General features: G+C 35.0%; 1 protein-coding gene across 2 annotated transcripts in view; it reads right to left on the bottom strand.

The window, feature by feature from the left end:
* Positions 1-463: 463 nt before the first annotated feature.
* CUL3 (cullin 3) overlaps positions 464-20,401 on the bottom strand; it is an 81,449-nt gene continuing 61,511 nt past the window's right edge. For both annotated transcript variants that reach the window (XM_081142431.1, XM_081142432.1), the window contains 10 exons: positions 18,630-18,775; positions 17,676-17,852; positions 16,346-16,516; positions 15,695-15,802; positions 12,869-12,993; positions 12,166-12,262; positions 10,363-10,497; positions 7,812-7,998; positions 4,285-4,430; positions 464-2,177 (listed from right to left, as the gene is read on the bottom strand). In XM_081142431.1, the coding sequence (XP_080998557.1) occupies positions 2,046-2,177; positions 4,285-4,430; positions 7,812-7,998; positions 10,363-10,497; positions 12,166-12,262; positions 12,869-12,993; positions 15,695-15,802; positions 16,346-16,516; positions 17,676-17,852; positions 18,630-18,775 (1,424 nt within the window). In that variant the 3' untranslated portion in view covers positions 464-2,045. The remainder of the gene's footprint in view (positions 2,178-4,284; positions 4,431-7,811; positions 7,999-10,362; positions 10,498-12,165; positions 12,263-12,868; positions 12,994-15,694; positions 15,803-16,345; positions 16,517-17,675; positions 17,853-18,629; positions 18,776-20,401) is intronic.

Below are 20,401 nucleotides of genomic sequence, written 5' to 3'. Positions count from 1 at the left end.
TTTAAACTAGCACTTAAGATTTTTAATGTCTCACTTATATTTCAAATGAAGTTTTTACATCCTTCATTTATTAGCATGACAATCTGAGTTATTCTAATCCCCAAGGTGTTACAGATCATTTAATTGGGAATTGAGAGCAATAATAATATTCCGAAACCTGAAATACCAGTATCTTCCTCTGGATTTCTGTTACAGAAATTCCAAATAGGTAAAAATCAGAAGTGAAACCCTTCAGCTTTCCATGCTACATCTGACCTACTATATCGCTCAAGTATGGTGAAAGTATCCTGAGAATAAATGTTCATGATAGTTTTCATTTGTATCTTAATTGCATCATGTAAAAGTGGAAAATGTAGAGATTAAGAGCATAAGGTTTATAATTCTACAGTACAAATGAAGGCAAAATTAAATGCAGTAAGAACGTATCTGCAAGTCTACAAGGAAAAGTATAACCCAAGACGCATGGGGAAAAAGATTTACGTGGAGTTTTTAATCCATATTAGAATTCAGTTGTTGTAACTTGACCATAAATTTAAACAGAAACCATCTTCTGAGACATACATTCTAATATATGTATCAACAGTACTGATAGTCAATGAAGGGTCGGTTATTTGAGCTTATTAATAACATTTCATTTTCTATCCAACAGAATCTATAGTGGTTTGCCCCAATTACATATCTGAAACAATGTCTTATGAAAACAAAATGAGACAAAATTAAATAAAATGGAAGATAAAAATACTCTGAAGTTATTAAAAATAAAGCAAACTATAATCCTTGGCAGATCCATCAGGTAAAAAACATTGGTGAAAGTTGGAAGCACAGGATAACCGACACGAATCTTCAGCACAAAGCACATCTTTAAAAACATGAAACGATGACTCTTTGGAGGACAAGAGCTAAATATCCAAGAATCATCAGGTCTGAAAAATATTGCTTAATCACTTTCCAAAACACAGCTAGCTGCAAGAACTGAAGATCTTGTTAAAAAATACCAAGGTAATCATATTTATTGCATCTTTAGAATGCATTTTGGAACAGAAAATTAACATGCACCTCAGCTTCACCAAAATATATATATTTGAGAGGGGAACCTACGATACTTTATAAACAAAGAGTAGACTATATGTGCTTTTCAAAGGGGCTGAATTAAATATAACCAGCTGCCAACGTTGTGCTCTGACATACTTGAATTAGTGGGTATGTGTATGCTAAATTCATTTATTTTCGCCAACAATAAATGAAATAAAAACACTGCCCTATACAATCGACTATTAGCCGTGAGTACAACAGCAAAAAATTATTGTACAATTTATACATACTAAAATATTTTCTTTCTCTAGAGATAATGCAGAACAAAACCTAATCATTATAAGACTTAATTTGGGAAATCTCAAATTACAATAGGGAAAACCAAATCAGGGTGTACTGAGCCCAAAACAAAGATTCCTGGTCATAAGGCTATAAGATTAGTAAGTGCAAGTGGCAGAATAAAACATGCTGCTCAAATTGTATGCTTGGGTCTTTGTATATTTATCAAACCTTTAAATTAAACAAGACTAGCTAAAGAAATGCCTTAAGCAGAGCAAGATAATTGGGAATTGTGTCATTTCTTTTTACCATTTTTGTTACCCAACTTATACAATGCGCAAAGTGCTAAGCAACACTACAAAAACACATTTACATCAACACTGAAGACCTGGGGAAATGAAATCCAACAATTTTATTTTAATGAGCTGTATTTTCTAAATTTCTGTTTTATTTTTTCCTGTTTTCATACAGTATTGAAAACAAAACGCGGCACATTCACATTTTCCCGAGGAACTGTAAAGATGATCTCTACAGGGATAAACGTTGTAAAGCCTGAAGCTCAATCAACTGATGTTGAAAACTCTCAAAGGGAGTAAAGGCTTGATCTGAATGGTCTAGAACATGTGCTGTAATTTAATAGAAGAGATGGTCGCCTTAATAGTTAATGATTTAAAAGAACTTCCCAGTCCATGCGAACAGTACAGTCCAAGAATAGATCACATTCCTGACGCATTTTATGCGACATATGTGTATACTTTTCGATCCTCAGGTGTTCGTGCCAAGTATTCTCTCTCAATAAGTCCTTCAATACGTTTCTTAATAACAACTGGACTTGGTAAGAATCGAGCCTTCAATTGCTGAGTTACCTAAAACAGAAGGTAAAAAAACTATTTCTCACCAGAAAATTTAAAACATACGTAACACTTCCATATTAACACAAGTCTTATCTTTGAACAGAATTGATGTGCCACTTTAAGACTCAGATCAAACTTTAGTAATTTGATTACAAAAGTTAAAAATACCTAAAGTTTAAAGTGGTTTTATTTGAAAACTTAATGGTTAAAACATCTCTCCTCCTATCAGGATGTGAATACTAAAGTAGGTTAGAATCGGAACGTATCAGTATGAACGTACACCACCCACTATGTAACCATTCTGACTTCTGGGATACCCTCCCACTTCACAGAATGTGGGCAGCAGGTGTGTAAGAGCACAAACTGCCTGGACTCAAATCCCAGCTCTCCCACTTAGTAAGTGGGACCCTGGGAAAGTTACCTAACCCCATGGAGTTGCTGTGTATATTAAATGGGTTAACAGACACGATGCTTTAGAGGAATGCCCAGTCCACAGTAAGTGCTGCTGTTGTCATTCTTTTCTCCAGCTGCTGTCAGAATTGTAACTACTGTGACATCAGTTATAGTAATAACAGTAACTACAGCAGCAGCGAAAGTCTGACGGTGCACTATGTATCAGTCATTTTGTACATATTTATTTAATGCTCTTAGCCTCAGTAAGGAGGTTGTCTAACTTTTTCAAATGAAGAAAATAAGCCAGAGAGGAAAACTGACATCAACAAGTAGTAAACAGAACCAGTAGTGAGAGAAGGGAATCCACACCGTTCCACCCCCAAGTCCACCCGCCACTCCTGTAGAGCATCCAGCCATGAGCCAGCTTTCCTTATACTCCTGCTGGATTGGTTCACTTCCCAAGGCGACGGCAAACTGATAATCCTCTGAAATCTAAAACTTCAGCTTTTCACTTTCCAGCTAAAATCTATCATTCTTCCAGTATTATCATTCTAATATCAACAAACTAGTTCTCATCCCCGAGAGAACTTAATCCTCTCACCCGTTCTAAGCCAGTAATAACTTCTTTTGACCTTATTGCATTGCTGATGGGGTTTAGACTGCACACAAGATCATTTCAGCAACACACTCACCAGCACCCTCAAGTCCCTGATTCCTTTGGTTTGATTCCAAACACCCTTCCTACTTTTACTACATCATTCAAAATCTACTACTCAGCTGCCTGCTAAGTTGTAGTTTATACCACCTTGTGTGTAGACCAAGAGGCAGCAAACTGCAGCCCACAGGCCTAACACAACCCCCTGCCTGTTGTTACTCCCACCTCATACATAAACACTTAGCTATACTTGTGCCCATCCTTTTTATGAACACACCCCTGCGCCCTGCATGCTCAGGAAGAGAACTATTCAGTAACATCCCTGATAACACACCTACCACCCACCTGTGCTCTGTACAATCTTTTGCCTTTCCTCTGACTTTGGTACCTCAATGATCTCATTTCATGTTTTTCCTTTTGTTTTTAACCATTCCTTTTTTATTTTTATCCTCAGTATATAAATATGCTCAATATCCTCCCATCTAGAAAAGCGAAAACCCAGAACCCCTCAACTCAACACTCAATCCTGCATTGCTCTCTGCCTTTCCCCATGAGCCAACACCTCCAAGGACAAGCCACTCACTCTCTTATGGTTACACCTCCATTTACTTCTCAAGGCACTGCCATCAAATACCCTCTCTTAGCAGTCCACTGACAATGCTGGGAAAACTAACCAGTCACCTGGTTGCCAATTTGTCTTAACTGTTGATTTGGTTTGCTTTTCCCATGATTTTCTGAAATCTGTAACATGGAAGCATTCAACCAATGGCAATGACTGTTAGAAATATAGTTTGTTTACACAAACACTGAATAGCAGTGAAAATTTCTGTTTATTCCTCATGTGGCAACATTCTATGTTTTCATAACGAACGTTAGTTCTGACAGTGTGCACGTTATTTCAGTGGATGGCTGCGTTTAAATATCAAGTGTCATGCTTTTAATAGTATTACCTGATTGATTACCGTTTCCTCACTTTAAAATCATCTTTTAAATCGGCTGAACAAGGTACTTTCCTAAATCCCGGCTGTGCCTGCTTTGCTTTTCTGTCCTCCCCAGCCTCAGGGCCCTCACCTCTGCCACGAGCACGTTGTGCTGCATCTTCTTTCTAGACTTCATTATCCGCACGATAGCAGCTTCGATCTCGTGTTTCCTGTCGTCGTCTACTTTCTGCCTCGTCTCTTTCCGTTCTGGGTCAGATTCACCTTGTTTGGCAGCAACTAAAAGAGAAATAAAGGCATTTATGTGACAATCATGTAATTTCAAATGTAATGAAAAAATGTGGTTTATAAACAGTATAAATTAATAATATCCACTGAGAAAAACTAATTTCAACTTGGAGTATACACACACACTCATTATTCCTAGTAAACACCCAAAGAGTGCCTAATTCAGTGTTTACTAAATATTTAAACAAGTAGTGATAGAAAAATCCTATAATCCTAACTTATTCCTTTTTAGTAGTAGGGATTTACTTTTACAGGGATAAGAAAACCGAATTTTATTTTATAGAATATGATTCCTTTCCTGGAAGAAAAAAGGTAGTCGGTTATCTTTAGTAGTTAACTTTTCAGTCATTTTCATTGCTTGTGACTTCCAGAGATCATCTAGTATTTTACCACCTTCACTCCAAGTTAAACCTCACCAAAAGTATCTCAGGTAAGATAATACCTGTGGCTGTAACCTCTAACACTTAAAGAGGGGGAAAGAACATGTATTGCCAAGATTTAGTTAGCCAATAAATAATTAAAAGGTGTCACTAGAAAAGAAATGCCTTACCAATTCACTCATTTGTAGCTCTCACCGATGACCTAACAACTCCCTGTCCTGTACCTCACTAACTTTCATTTCACAGTCCCCCTGTCACCAAGCACACTTATTCCAGTCTCTAGGAGAAATCTTACTCTCATTCCCTACAGGCTCCAAGGCAACTGCCAAGGATTACATCTACTTCCTTTCTCCTACAACATTGCTCTAATGAAGTAGCAGAGAAAGAAAAGTGATAACTAAGTTTTGGTTTACTGGTGCTCAGCAGGAGACAGATGTGAAGATTCTGGCAGTAGAAACTGAGAAATTACAAAGAACCACATGGAACACTGCTGAGTAGGCATGGGCACGCCCACACGACAGCAGACTGCACAATTCAGATCGTTCAGGTGTGCACATCCACCTAACTGCTTCTAACCAGAATCCCTTGCTTGAGAATTCTGCTTTCAGTGCCTTCCCAAATTAAAGATAATCTTAATAAAAAAGTAAAATTAGATTAAAGTGGTATACTAAGAAAGAATAATGCTTTTCTTTAAAAAAAAAGTCAATGTCATTTTTAAAAGATAGGTATTGCTTTAAATACAATAAAAATAAAAGAGACATAAAAAACCAAATTAATGTGAAAACCAATCTTGATTGACTCCTGGATCCAAAAAGGTACGAAAGGCATTTTTGAGACAACTTGCGGACATACAAATACAGGTGACATACAGTATGGCATTATTAATTTTCTTGGGTGTGATATGTTGTTACAATTATGGAAGAAAATATCTTACTCTAAATTATATATATATATATATATATATATATATATATATATATATATATGCTGAAGTATTTGGAGGGAAGTGTTAGGATGTTTGCAAATTAATTTAAAAATGCTGTAGCAAATATATACCTACATGGAGGGAGAGGGGTAAATGTGACAAATTTTTAATGACTTGTAAATTGTATGTGATGGCCATACTCATGTCCATTATTGTGTTTTTCACCTTTTCTGCAGATTTTAAAATACTTAAAATAAGTTGGAGGGAAAAAGAAACGATATTTTAAACCTATCTGTTTCATCTGGATTTGGTCACCTTAATAGGTATATTCTAAAATAAATGTGAAGACTGTGGTGAAACAGGCTGAATTACGATTTTTTAAAAATGTAAGTGCAGGAGCTCACTCCTAGAGCCTAGCACAATACTCTGCACTTAAGAGCACAGCAGAGGTGTTCGCGTGTGTAAGTGGGTACCTGTGTATGCAGAGGTATTGGGGGGAACCGAGGAAGAAGGTAAATGGTGGTACTGGGAAAGACTGTCAACTATGGAAACTGCTGTAAATTACAAAGAATCTAGTTCTTTCCAAAGATTACATTAGGCAATACTTTTAACTCCTCTGCTTGAATTTCCATTGCCAACTACAGTAAAAAGCAGTATAAATAGGTATAGTCAGAGTCTCTGAGCATTTGATTACGATTCTAAGTTCTTTCTCCAAAAGGCAAATAGGTACTTGGACCACTTAAGAACACCTGTATGATCACAGTACTTATAACCAGAAAGAAAATTTTAACTTACACAAAATACCTGTAAGAGCAAAGGTAACCTAAGTACCATTCCAAGATGAAAAATATTTCTTCACAGAATTTTATAGCTGAAAAGAACTTTAAAATACATCATCATACATTTTCCTTCAAATCTGGGATACAAATAAGTCCTGAAACCCGAAACCTGTATCTGTCCAAAATTACAAATTCGTATGTCTTGCACTGGGAGAAAAAAGACATTTTATTCCATGACTTGCTGGACAGTTCTGTTTTACTTTTAATCTACATCTGTGCCCCAAAGCTATGGGGTCAATTTTGGCGATGAAGATACAGTGGTATGTTTTTGAACCATGGGACAAAATAGTCAAGGCTTGGACACAGACACACCACCCTGCTTCGCAAAGCACACAGATCTGATTAGAGGCAAAAGGGAAACAAAAGTGTGTGTAAGTTACTGAGTCACCGTAGTCTGGCAATAATGTGTTTAGCATTAAAGTAATTTTTAAAAGACTGTCTTTTACTAACATACAATGTAAATACAATTTAAAAAAAATAAAAAACTCTAGTCATTTAAAATTTTTTTCTTATTTTAAAAATAGTTTTACCACAAGATGTATTAGCTGTAATAAATGAATTAGTACAGGGAAACTTTCTAATACTAGTTTTAAGACCAAGTAGAATACTACATTAGAGTTTAAATGTCAACAAAGGTGGAATGCCTTTTTCCCTTTAATGCAACGAAAACACACCTTATATTATGTTAAATATACAATAAATAGAATGTTCACTATCAACTTAAAAATAAGGCTGTACTAAAAAGTGCTCACAACAAGGTCACTTCTATGTTAAGTTAGAGTGAGGATATAAATTTTAAGGTTTTCAAAATTTAAAATACTCACAAAAATGTAAGTAGCTGCATCTAAAGACCAGACTTAGATAACTCCCAATGATGAGAAATCTGTAAATCATTTTTAAAAGCTGACATCCACTATTATTTATCCAGTTAAAAACAGTAACTTTGTAAGCAGTAATATGCTTATAAAATTGTACTTCATGCATCAAAAACCTATGGGAAAAATTCATCATGTTCACCACTATGAATTACTTTTTAAAACGTTGACTGTACTTGGATCCAACTGCACTGTGACAGGAACACAGAGCAATAAAAAGCTGCTCTACTTCCTAAGCCTGTGTGTCATGCAGCACCAGAAAAGAATTACGTTTTTAAAAGATAAAAATCAAACAGATAAGAACTTTTAGTGAGAAAAAATACAATTTGCTTTTAAGAGGAATAATATAATACCTGTTTGAATCTTGACTCTGTGTAGTTTGGATGTGAACTGATCATTAACTGTGAATATGTGACCATTTTCTATTTCCTTTGACTTGGGTTCCTTTGTGAGAACCCGCTGTGTTGGTTTACCACAGGCGAGGGACTGCAGGGCTCTAACAAGTTCCCTTTCAGGGATATCCGTTTCTTGTTGAATTTCCTGAAATTTTATCAGATTGACAGAATTATACATAGACTTTCTGACAGATTAAAAGAAAATTAATTAGTACATAAAATTGACCAAGCAGTGGTTAGAGAGGTAATTCCATTGAAGAATTCCCCATTATACTCACTAAAATCTCACTAATTTGGGGGAAAAACGCACAACAGAGAAAAAGGGATTCAAATTTCAAAGTATTGAAAATGTATGTACTTTTTAATATTTAGGTAAAAATAAAGTGTTAACCAACATGTAATTGCTACTTTTAGAAATACGCTACAATCTTCCTTCCAAGTTTATCCCCACACTTCTTTTGCTTAGCAACTTCTTTTGTAGAGAGAAACAAAGTAAGCTTGAACTAAGGCCTTCTATCAGACAATCAAAATTTATAGTCCAAGCTGAAAATATGTATTAGTCTGTAGGACCAAATTAAAAAAATATCAAGTACCTGGTAATTAATACTAAATATGAAAATCAATAAATCGTTTTGAGGTGTAGGTGATAACTGTTGCTATGTATTACGAGATAAAATACAATAAAAGCAGTTCAGGAAAAAATGTATATATAGTTGACCCTTGAACAACATGGGTTTGAACTGCGTGGGTACACTGTGGATGTTTGTCAATGAATACATTCAACCCTACACATCTCTGGGTTTTACACCCATGGATTCAAACAACCTTGGATGGAAAACAGTATTTTTACATTCCCAGCAACAGTTTTACAATCGTGGTTGAATCTGGGAATGAGAAGGGCCAACCACTGTAGAGTCAAAAGTTTTATGTGGATTTTCAACTGGGGGGTGGGCAGGTGTCAGGCCTCTAAGCTTCATCTTGTTTAAGGGTCAACTGTATAATTTTTTTAAATGTTTTATTTTATTTGAGAGAGAGAGGAAGAAAAAGGGAGAAATTTCAATGAGAGAGAAACGATTAGCTGCCTCCTGCACGCCCCCTACTGGGGATCAAGCCTGCAACCCCGGCATGTGCCCTGACTGGGAATTGAACGGGCAATGGGAACCATTCAGTGCATGGGACAACCTTCAACCAACTGAGCCACAATGGCCTGGGCTCAACTGTATAATTTTTAAATTCATTATAATCCTACATCAATGGAACAGTAAGAGAATTGTACATGGATATGATTTAGTCTCTACACAAGTAGAGGGATGTATGATACAAGTCTGCACACTAGGCTATAATACTTTGATTCATTGCATATATGCATAGCCCATGGACATAGACAATAATGTGGTGAAGGCCTGTGGCAGAGCACAGGGTTAGAGTGGGGCAAAAAGGGAAAATGGGGGACATCTGTAATAGTGTCAAAAATATTTTAAAAAAGGAAGAAGAAAACATACCACTAAGAAACTGAAAAGGCAATCAACAGACTGTGAGAAAACATTCATAGGACATAGATCTGACAAGGGTTTATATACAGAATTTATAAAGACCTTTCAAAAAACTCAAAGATATAAACAAGACACATAAGTGGCATATGAGCACATAAAAGATGCTCATCATTAGTCATCAAGGAAAAGCAAATTAAATCCACAATGAATTATAATTACACATCAGTTAAATTGGCTAGTATTAAAAAGACTGATGATACTAAATTTTGGAAAGTGTGTGGGGCAATTGGAAGTCTCCTATACTGATGGTGGGAATGTAAAATGGCAGTGTGGGACACAGTTTGGCAGTTTCTTAAAGTTAAACATGTAGCCTTATCATAATAACCTCAATCTGATAACAACTCCTATGGTCATCAACAGAAAGATACATACTCAAATAGTACATCCATATAATGGAGTATCACTCAGTAATACAAAATAAACTACTGAAACTACACATGCAACAACACAGATTACTTGAAACTGTGCTATGTAAAAGAAGCGCCACAAAAGCAATATTCATTGTATGATTCCATTTACAGGAAATGCTAGAGAGGCAAAGCTAATCTATGGTGATATAAAGCAGATCACTGGCCACCTGTGTATGGGGACAGTGGGAGGAAACTGACTGCAAGAAAGTATAAAAATTTGAGGGGGTAATAGTCTATAGACTGTGATGGCAGTTACACAGGTACGTACATGTGTTAAAACGCATCAAACTGTGCACTTAATGTGTTAAAACGCATCAAACTGTGCACTTATATGGGGTATGTTTATTATATAAAACATACACCAATAAGGTGATTTTAAAAAGCCAAATAAAACGCAACCCAACAAATGTAAGATGTTCATATAGTTCCATAAGCCCAATTTTATGTTGTTTTCTCTAATGGTACTCAAAGGTTACTCAAACAGTAATAATAATAATAATAATAATAATAATCCTCAAATAATAATTCTATGTAACCAATGCATACCTCAAACGTATATTTTTCTCTGTTATTAAAGAGCATTAATATGGTCATCTGGAAAGTGGAGACTTGCAATATGTGCTTCCGTGTATTAGAGCCAGTGACTTGTGCCCCTCCAACACCAACTTCAGATCCATCTTCCTGTTTCATTTTTTAAAAAGCATAAAAAAGATATAATCACCTCATGGTAATTCGAACAGTATGCTTGAGAAATAATCCCTGTAATGACCAACCCTCCCCCCTCCTTTACAAAACACATTAACTTATTCCTATAAGAAAATAATATTCAAAAACATCTCTGTGTGTGTATATGTGTGTGCATGTACAGATACACAAAGTCTTTATTTAGGTATTGTCTTTCTGTGTGCGTGTAGGAACAATTTTATTTTATAACTAAAGTTATTTTTATAGTGCACAATAGGATAATAAAGGACTTGTAAGACATCAGTCCATTACACCACTACCAAAAGTACTATGGTTAGTTTCTTTCTGTGTGGTCTGATCACAGTAAGATATCAAATGATAACATAGGATGTGGGGGAATCCTCCGCCACCCATACAGCCTGTTCCTGCTCTATGATTTAAGTACAAAGGAGAACTGTAAGTCTTCAATAATTAACATATAAATTGTTTTAAAAACCTGATCTGTTTCATAAAACTTCAAAAGACAAAATGATTATTTAGGAAAAAACCTCTCCTTTAAAATAAAAATAAACAATAATTAAAAGCTGAGTTTTTCAGTATCCTTGACCTTCCCATTTACACTAAAATACAGGGCGAGGTGAAAGTAAGTGCACAGTGGTGAGTATGGGAAATAAAGTTTATTCTTGTATTATTTTCCATGCAAACAGCTGTATACCTACAGTTGCCCCACCCTGTATAAAACAGTTTCTAACATTATTCAACTAAATGAATTATAAGGAGTATTTCCCATTTCAATTAAATATAAAAATTAGAATACATGTAGCCATTTTCAAAATTAAAAAAACTTTGGTGTTATAGTGATATCATATAAAACCACTAAAATTTGAATTACAATATAGAATCAAACAGTTATTTGCTGCCTAGATGACAACTTAGGTATCATTCTTTAATGTTAGAATACTAGAAGCTTATTACTTTTCTACTTAAAAAAAACAAACCTGAGTTGAGTTATATCAAGCAATGAAAATACTCTAAACCTCACAATTTTAGATATAAATAAGTGATTACTTTTTTTTTTTTTTTTAAATATGTCTTTATTGATTTCAGAGACAGGAAGGGAGGAGAGAGAGATAGAAACATCAATGATGAGTCACCTATCGGCTGCCTCCCGCACGCCCCCAACTGGGGATCGAGCCCGCAACCTGGGCATGTGCCCTGACCGGGAATCGAACCTCAATCGCCTGGATCCCAGGTCGATGCCCAACTGCTGAGCCACGCCCAGCTGGGCATGACTACTTTTTTTTAAATTAAGGCAATTCACTAGTGCTCACTTTAAAATAATCACTTTAGTAACATTTCGTGCATCTAAAAATCTCAAGCGTTAATGTTCTGAGTTTTGATTGTTGAAAACTAGTAAGGATTATAGGAGACTAAGAATTTTGAAAAGGGATTTACAGCTTTGTATGCCCTCGAATCAACTCAGTTTTATTTAGCAACTGAGGGAACAGAGGTAAATAAATCAAAGCCAAAGATCCCTCTTTTAAATATTTCAAACAAGTAGGGAAATGAGAAATACTCAACACAAGTCAACAAAAACCACAAATCAGTTCTATAGACTAATTTCAAGTTACTTAATTTAAATATGTTCAAACTATCAATATTTACCTTTTTAACTGGTCCATAAAAGGTGGCATTGAGATCTGCAGAACCCATATGATGCTGGAGTGTGAGCTGTCGACCACTGTGTTTCGCTAAGTAAAACCTTCAGCAAATCAAACCAGGTTTTAGAGAATCACACAATTTACATATCTGAAATTATGAACTACAGGATAACAACCCTTAAAGAAACACATATGTAAGATAAAGACAAAGGAAACCTTAAGAATCAAGTTCAGTTCTACTTTTTTATATAAGAGGGAACAAACAAGTGAGAGGGGAAAGGGGGTAAAGAGAGACACAAAGAGAAAAAGACAGACTTAAGTTAGCTGTATATTACAGGAGAAAAGTAGTACACTAAATAATTTCTACTGGACCCTTTGCCCCTGGCCTGCTGTTCAGCCACTGCTGTTCGTAAGACCACCTTTCTCCACAGTAACCCAGTGATCAATATGCCCTAAACCAGTGGCAGACATCATCAATCCAAACTCTACTCCTAATCATGCACTCACGCTGAAGGACATCAGTAAGATATTCTTCTGAAGAGTTTATGCAATGCATACTGAAAGCATCCAGGAGAATTCCCCATTTGAACATGAAGTTAAAACAAGGAGCATATTCCTCTTCAAATCAGGGACACCACAAACGCTCACATTTATTTCAATTCTGGATGGCTCTCTGCCTTAGCAATGTGAAGCTTCATCTACTTTACCTTCTGAATATCTCGAAAGCATGCCGTGGCGCTGGCGGGATGTTGCACTTCGGTGTGGCCGACTGAGTAGGCCAGTAGCCTGTTGTGAGCACCCGAACTGTGAGGTCAACACCACCTAAAGATACCTGTGCAGAGAAGAGAGAGACGTTCCCCAACCATTAACTAGGACTTGTTATCAGCTCTGTATAGAAACAGTTAGTTATCAAAGCAGTTAGCCCCATGTCTGATAGTAAGCAAATAAAACATTATCTTCTAAAAGGTTAGATTAACCGTGTTTTTCAAATTTTAACTCTCCTGATGAATACTTATAATTACTGCTTAAGATGTTGACTTTAAAGCACTGACCAAAGGACAGCTGTTAGCATGTGAACAATGGATTACTGGTGTCATTGAGAAACCTTTTTAGATAAAATGTTGAGTGGTCATATCTGTGTCATTTTAAAGAAAATTCTAGGATATCTCTCACCTCAGCTTTTAAAGTATTTTTACCATCTTAACACACAAATAAAATACGTCTATTCCATTCACATTTGAAACATACTGATCATGTTTTTGATGTATTTCACATTCTACCAACCTTTCACAGACACTAGATCCAATTCTACGTAGTGGGTGCTCTGAGTATTTGAATAGTGCATGACTATACCTCTACAAAATAGATGCTAGCATCACTGTCACATTAGATATTTTCTTCTTTTTAAACAAATTAAATTTTTAAGAAAACAAAAATGAAGGACATCAAAAACTCTTAAAGATGAAATCGTATCTTTATTGATATTCATAGCTTGTTCTATACCATTACTGCATTTTTATATAACCAGAATGATTTAGTGACATCGATTCCTAAAAGGAAGAGATGAACTTACAAGAATATCATGAAGTATTCCATACTGAGATTTCTTCACAAATACCTACTAAATGATTACTCTGTTTTAAAGAAACTAAAACTAGAAATCCTAGATGATGCACAGGAAAGGACCATAGCAGAGAATCAGATGGTGAATGAAGGAGGGCTGAGAACTGTTGGTACTTTGCAAATTGGGGGGATGGGGTGGGGGGTGGAGCTCACAACTTGGTTCAATCCACCCAAAACAGTAGTCTTTTATCTCTTCTCTATATGGAAGAGTCACTTTCTTAGTATATTTCAACAGGCCGAGATGGCTAGAGAATCACCTGCTTGAGGATTTTAAAAGTGCTCAAAAATTTCAGAAAGCTCAGAATTTATTTGATTACTCTGCCACTTTTCGTCAAATCTTTCTAATGTAGGTTAAGGCTTAGGACACTTAAGGCTTAAGGTCTTAGCATAGACAATTATAAAAAGCCAATAACTGCATGCAAATAATGACCTTACAGTAAATAGAAACTGCGACTGAATTAGCAGATATATAACTCTAAGCATCTTGATAAGTACTCTACTTATTGTGGTTAACAAATTATTAAACAAGTATTCTACCACACCATGAAGGATATAGCTGAATAATCAAAATGGAAGATTAGAAAATTCACAAACTTTGTAACAATAAAAAATAACAAAGGCAAAAAATCTGATGAAATCATTATGTTGAAAAGTCACCCCTCCTTTTTTAAATGAAACAACTGCAACAAAGTGATCAAAAGTAAAGAACATAATTTTCGTATCAAAAGGCCTTTAACTATCATAGACAAGTAATTAGACATCAGGAACAGTCCCTTACAGGTGCTTTTAAGAGTCTTTATATAGACCAGGTTACTTTCCCTGTATCTCTGAATATGTGCAAGTTCAGTGGAAGAAAAAATAAACAGAAAAAAATTGTACCATATGAAAATACAATCACACCAATATATCAGACAAATTGAAATACAAATCCCTAACAATCTAAAAAAAATACTATCTAAGATAATCACATTATTCAGTTCCTGCACACCCAAATCCTATACATCACAGACTTGTGTCTTTCCTGCTCTCAGCCCTTCTCCACTGCAAACATCTTGAGGAAAATCATTACATAACTACTTACAATGAAGAGGGACCACAAATTCTTTAGGGTCAGAATGACTTAAGTACTTGTCCATTTCTACAAAAGTAGCTATTTTTGCATATTTTGTTTCTTATGAGACTGTGAAACCATAGAAGTGATAATCTAATATTTAAATATCAAAGGAAAGACCTCCTATTTTTAAAAAATGGTTGTGACATGTCTTAATTACAAAGTGATATACAGTCACTTGAGAAACGTTCTCTAAACAAGAGAAAGTTGAAAAAGAGTTAAAGAAACAAAATTTTGAACTTTATTAAATCCTCACAAAACCCCACTGGACACCAAAGCCATACAAACTGCAGCTCGCTGCCTTCTGGGAGTCACAATACAAAACCACACCTATAAAATGCTAGTGTCAGAGTTTTTATACCCAGGCTCAACCTCTCCTCCCAACAGTGAGGACACTGGGCCCATCTCGTATCAATTAAATATGAGGTAGCCGACAGCACAATCCTGGGGTCAAGCGAAAGGAAGAGAACTGTAACTCAGTAAGCTGGCGTGAGCCCAAGGTTCTTCCCACAGTCTATACTGACGTAACGGCAGAATCATTCTACTTACTTTCAGCACATTTTCAAGTGGAGGGTAAACTAAGTTTTAGAAGAATACAAAAAGTAATTTAGCATTAATAGTTAAAAAAGAGGTTATACGGGGGAAAATATTTTTAAGCACTCAGACAATATGTTGTCACTAATGACATTTTAAAAAATGACAACAGCAGTTATTTGATGTATGGGTGAAAGTGCCCATTACAAAAGACTTTTTACACAGAAACACATATGTGTAAGTAGAAATTAATAGAAGATTTTACCCCAGTTGCCTGCAGATGTTGCCTGAATTCATCCATAGTTGTGTTTGAGATGCTCATATCCCTAAACATTCCTTCCAGTTTTGATGTGAATTGACATCCACACTCAGTCTGTGGAAAAAACAACAAACATACACAAATAAACTAAGGCTTTTTCTATGAGAAAACATACAAAGAAATAAACTATTCCATGTTACTGTCACCATTTCTCAATCTTTCCAATAGTTGCTCTAGGACTACAAGAACCAAACTTTAGTGTGTTTAAGAATAACCCACAGACTTTATTTTAAAATGCAGATTCCAAGTCACTTTTGGATATTCTGAAAGGCAGGGGCCCAGAATTCTGTTAACAAGCACAAGTGATACAGGTAGTACAGGTGATCTATGGACCACACCTTTATGATAGACTACACAGTAATATTCCCTTTGTCTCCCTTGCATAATCTTACCCAGATTTCCATGAATGTATCCTGTCACATCAAGAGAAATGCCGACAAATTGAATGTCTGAGAACTTGAACAAATATAAGTACAGCTTTCTTAACTTATAAAAATAGTATTTTAAATCAATTAAATATTTTCCAATCAAATGTTGGTGTTAATCATGTGACAAACATTAGCTAGGTACACTCCATCTTATTTATATACACCTTACCTTTAACTTAGATATCATATTTTTTTCAGAGTCATCAGAAACACTTTTATTTGTGAGAAGTCTCCTTGCCAAGTGTTGTTTATAATAACGTTCAAATACATCTTTTTCTTGCATAAACCTAAAAAGGACCATTGCCTTATCCAATATTGTTTCTACTTCTTGTTCTGTTAGCTGCAAAATCAATTAAAAGACTACTTAGTAATTCCAAAATTTTAGTTGTACAAAAACAGCACAATACCATGAGAACAAACAAATATCTGGTTGAGCTATGACAGGAGGGATCTCGTTAGAGAAGGTGCCTCCTACTTCATACAGCAGCACAGCACAATTCTATACCCTGTCCTAGTGCAGCATCAGTCAGGGGTGGATGAGGGTGGAGTTCCATTCCCTAGAGCTACCACTGAAATGGTACATGGCTGGATTAAAAGATACGAAGAACAGATGAAATAAAATTGTGATTGCAAAACAAGAATATTTTACAATGCCTCTGAATAATATTTAGGCAGGAACTTACAGAGCCAAGACAGGTATTTGCATATAAAATCATTCAAAACCTAAACTGTGCAAACAGAAGCATAGTAATTTGTTACAATTTAAAGAGTAAAAAGGCCCCTTACCCTTATTTTTTAAATAGAGAAGGTGACACTGTGGCAGGCTGTATTAAGCTTATATTAAAAAATATGGAAGATCAAACAAATGTGTCTGGTTTTATTCTGTGTCTTGATCTTCCGTTTGTTTCTGTTATAGCAGCTGTAAAACCTGTGGTCATTTGTTGCTTTTCCCTTTTGTCTCACAAATTCTAAGATGAAGTAACAAAGACCAATTTCTATGCGATCACAATATGCTTAATTTGATTTTCTATGCTATAGTGAGCTCCCAAGGTCCCAGATATACAATAAAAGCTTAAAACTGAGCTTCACCATATGCCTTCCAACTATTTTCTGAAAGTGATTCCAGTCTATGCCTTCAAATTCTTGGCATCCAAGTTATTATTTTATACATAACCCCAAGAACCAGATGAGAACAACAACATTCTGTGCCATGGATAGTTGTTTTCTAGTTCCTTATTATCTATATAGCATATTGAACCCTCACAGTCTGAACACTAACAGCTATGGTTGTGTTGTTTTTCACGTTAAGTGAAATGTCAAAGTACCTCTGGCCGTTTCAAATACCGTAAACAATCCTTTTACATTTAACCACAGCAAAGGGCTATGCTTACTTTTATACCTACAAAATTTCCTAATTTTATATCTGATTTCGTAAGTTTATATACAATTTTTTATCTACAAGTAAAATTTAAATGTATTTTAAAATATATTATACTTACCCCTTTGACTCCCTTTTTCAACTTATCATCAATAAATAATGAGAGGTATTCAGGGGACCTGGAGTTAAGGTTGAGAAAATACTCAAAGTCACCCGCAATAGTTTGTTTAAAGAGCCGGTCATTATTAAATGATTCCTGCAGGAAGCGATCAAACCTACTCTTCAGATCCAATAAGCCCTTCCAAATAAAAACAAAGGAATTTAAGATACATTATAATAATGTTTCTAGAAGCAATATACGTACAAACGTGTATGTTTATTTTTAACTTTGTTGGTAATACAAATGTGTGCACTGAGTTCAGTGTTAAACTTACAGATTCTGTATTATTTTCAAGCCTATACCTAAGCCTATATTAAAAATGCCACTGATGACAGACGTATTCTATTTTCCATTTATGTATTACTCTACTGAGGGTGAATCAAAGAACCTCCTCGCTTGTTTCTCGCCATCCTCTGTCTTTACTAATGGGCAAGCCCGAGAAAACTAGCTTTAAAGATGTACCACAACAGCCCATTATTTACATTAAAACATGAAAAACTTAGAGTGTAATTTATTCCTACTATTGCTTGAAAGTGTAGGAAACATGAAAACTTAAGAGTCTAATTTATTCCTACTATTTTGAAACAAAAAGTATTTAACACGTCTTTTTAACACACTAAAACATATTAACACTTAGGCATATAAAAAAGCAGAAAGGAATAACTTTCATTCTTAAGACTATTTAAATAAGGTCTTTACCAGACAGAGTAAATGAAAAGCAGCAGCTGAATCTGGCTCCCTGGTACATACATACTTTGCAAAACTCAAATATTTAGGATAATTATATATATTAGTTTACCACGGGGATAATTATGTCAAAAATACATAATACATAGCATAGTAAAAGTGACCTTTTTAGCGCTTGTTAACATTAGTTTATTATAAACTTAAAGAGAATCTTCTGTATTTACTTACCTGGATATAATCAACGGGATTCTTTCCTTCACCTTCCTCAGAAACAAGGGCTTTCCCCTGCTCTCTCAAATAGGAGCTCATACACTCACACATTGTTTTCAAACCATTTGGCACACGACTAAACAACTTGTACATGCAAGCAAGGTCTGCAATCAGAAAGCAAACACAAATCGGCTACATTTAAGATTAAGAAAAAACCGTGAATCTCTGTTCATGCTTATTTGTGATACTTAAACTTATTTTGCCATTACAATCATTTGAGGACATGAAAAACTACTAAAAACCACCCCAGCAAAACAGAAAAAAAGGAAAAAACAGGCTAGTTAATGGTTATTATTAAAATTTATGATATGGGTTCCAGATGAGATGCTTTGAAAGCACCAGTAAAATGTCTCAGCAATTTTAGTTTACATGGAAGAGAAGATGCACAAACAGCACAACAAAGCCATAAAAATGAAAACTACAATTTTTAGTTTCTGCATTATTTATTCTAAATAATTCTAATCTAGAACCTAGTATATTACTACAAATTGTATATCAAAAGGACAACTTTAATTATGGTGTAATTTTTAGTCAATGAAATAAAGAAAAAAATTTTTTAAACCAATTCAAGTCTTACAAACATTTTTAAGCATGTCTATTCCAAAAGTTCAAATGATAAGCATGAAAACAAATAAAAAGAAACATGCTAGTATTTCATTACATATCATGGTAAAGTTCATGAAATTTATAGCATAAATTCCTATTCTTTAATATTTTCCTCAGAGCAGACTCCAGATTTCCCAGGTGATGTATTAAAGCCAGTACCTGTATTTTAGAAGTTGGTTTATCTCACTATCTTGTTTTTATTTAGAATGAAACTTTAGACACTGTCCATTTTTTATATCATTTTCTTTTTTTAAGTATTTCTTTTTTTTTTTTTTTTAAATATATCTTTATTGATTTCAGAGAAAGGAAGGGAGAGGGAGGGAGAGATAGAAACATCAATGATGAGAGAGTCATTGATGGGCTGCAGCCCGCAACCCGGGCATGTGCCCTGACCAGGAATCGAACCCTGATAGCCTGGATCCTAGGTCGATGCTCAACTGCTGAGCCACGCCCGGCCGGGCTATATCATTTTCATCACAAAATTAAATGTAGAGTTGAAATACTGCTTTTCCGTATGTCTAGTGTTTCTTTGAACACTGTATAGGGAGACCATAGTGTCAGAATGATGTAAGTTTTATAATCAAGAACTTTTGAAAAAAATGGAGTTAAAACAGCAGCTTCTAGATCAAAGGATGAGATTTTTTTTTTCTGTCAAGTGCCAAATAGTAAATATTTTAGATTTGTGAGGCACACATGGTCTCTATTGCTATTCAATTTTGCCACTGTACACAATTATCTCCCATAGGAAAGCCTACAAAAATTTTAAGATTGGAACTTCAAATTTTAAACGAATCACAAAAACTATAGGACAGTATGTGGGAATAGTCCAAACCCTCCAGCTTATAACACGAAAGTACAGGAATAGATGAGCTTTTTGGCCTCATCAATATTAAATTTATCTTTTGGGTTAAAGTGAGACGAAAGCTAGAAAAAAAGCCACTAAATTCATTAGAAACATCTAAAGTCCTCAATAAATGCAAAGCTTTACCATTAAATCCTATCAAAATAACAAATAAATTAATGACACACACAACTTCTTGAAAACTGACATTCGTAATCTATTTTGATTATAGGAAAACTTTAAAATATTACTGAGAACTTGGTTGAATTGTTTTTTTCCAGCT

This window comes from Miniopterus schreibersii (genome assembly GCF_964146895.1).
Source record: "Miniopterus schreibersii genome assembly, chromosome: 7".
Classification (NCBI taxonomy): domain Eukaryota; kingdom Metazoa; phylum Chordata; class Mammalia; order Chiroptera; family Miniopteridae; genus Miniopterus; species Miniopterus schreibersii.
Note: the sequence above shows the minus strand (reverse complement) of the source record. Positions and strands in the feature narration are given on the sequence as shown.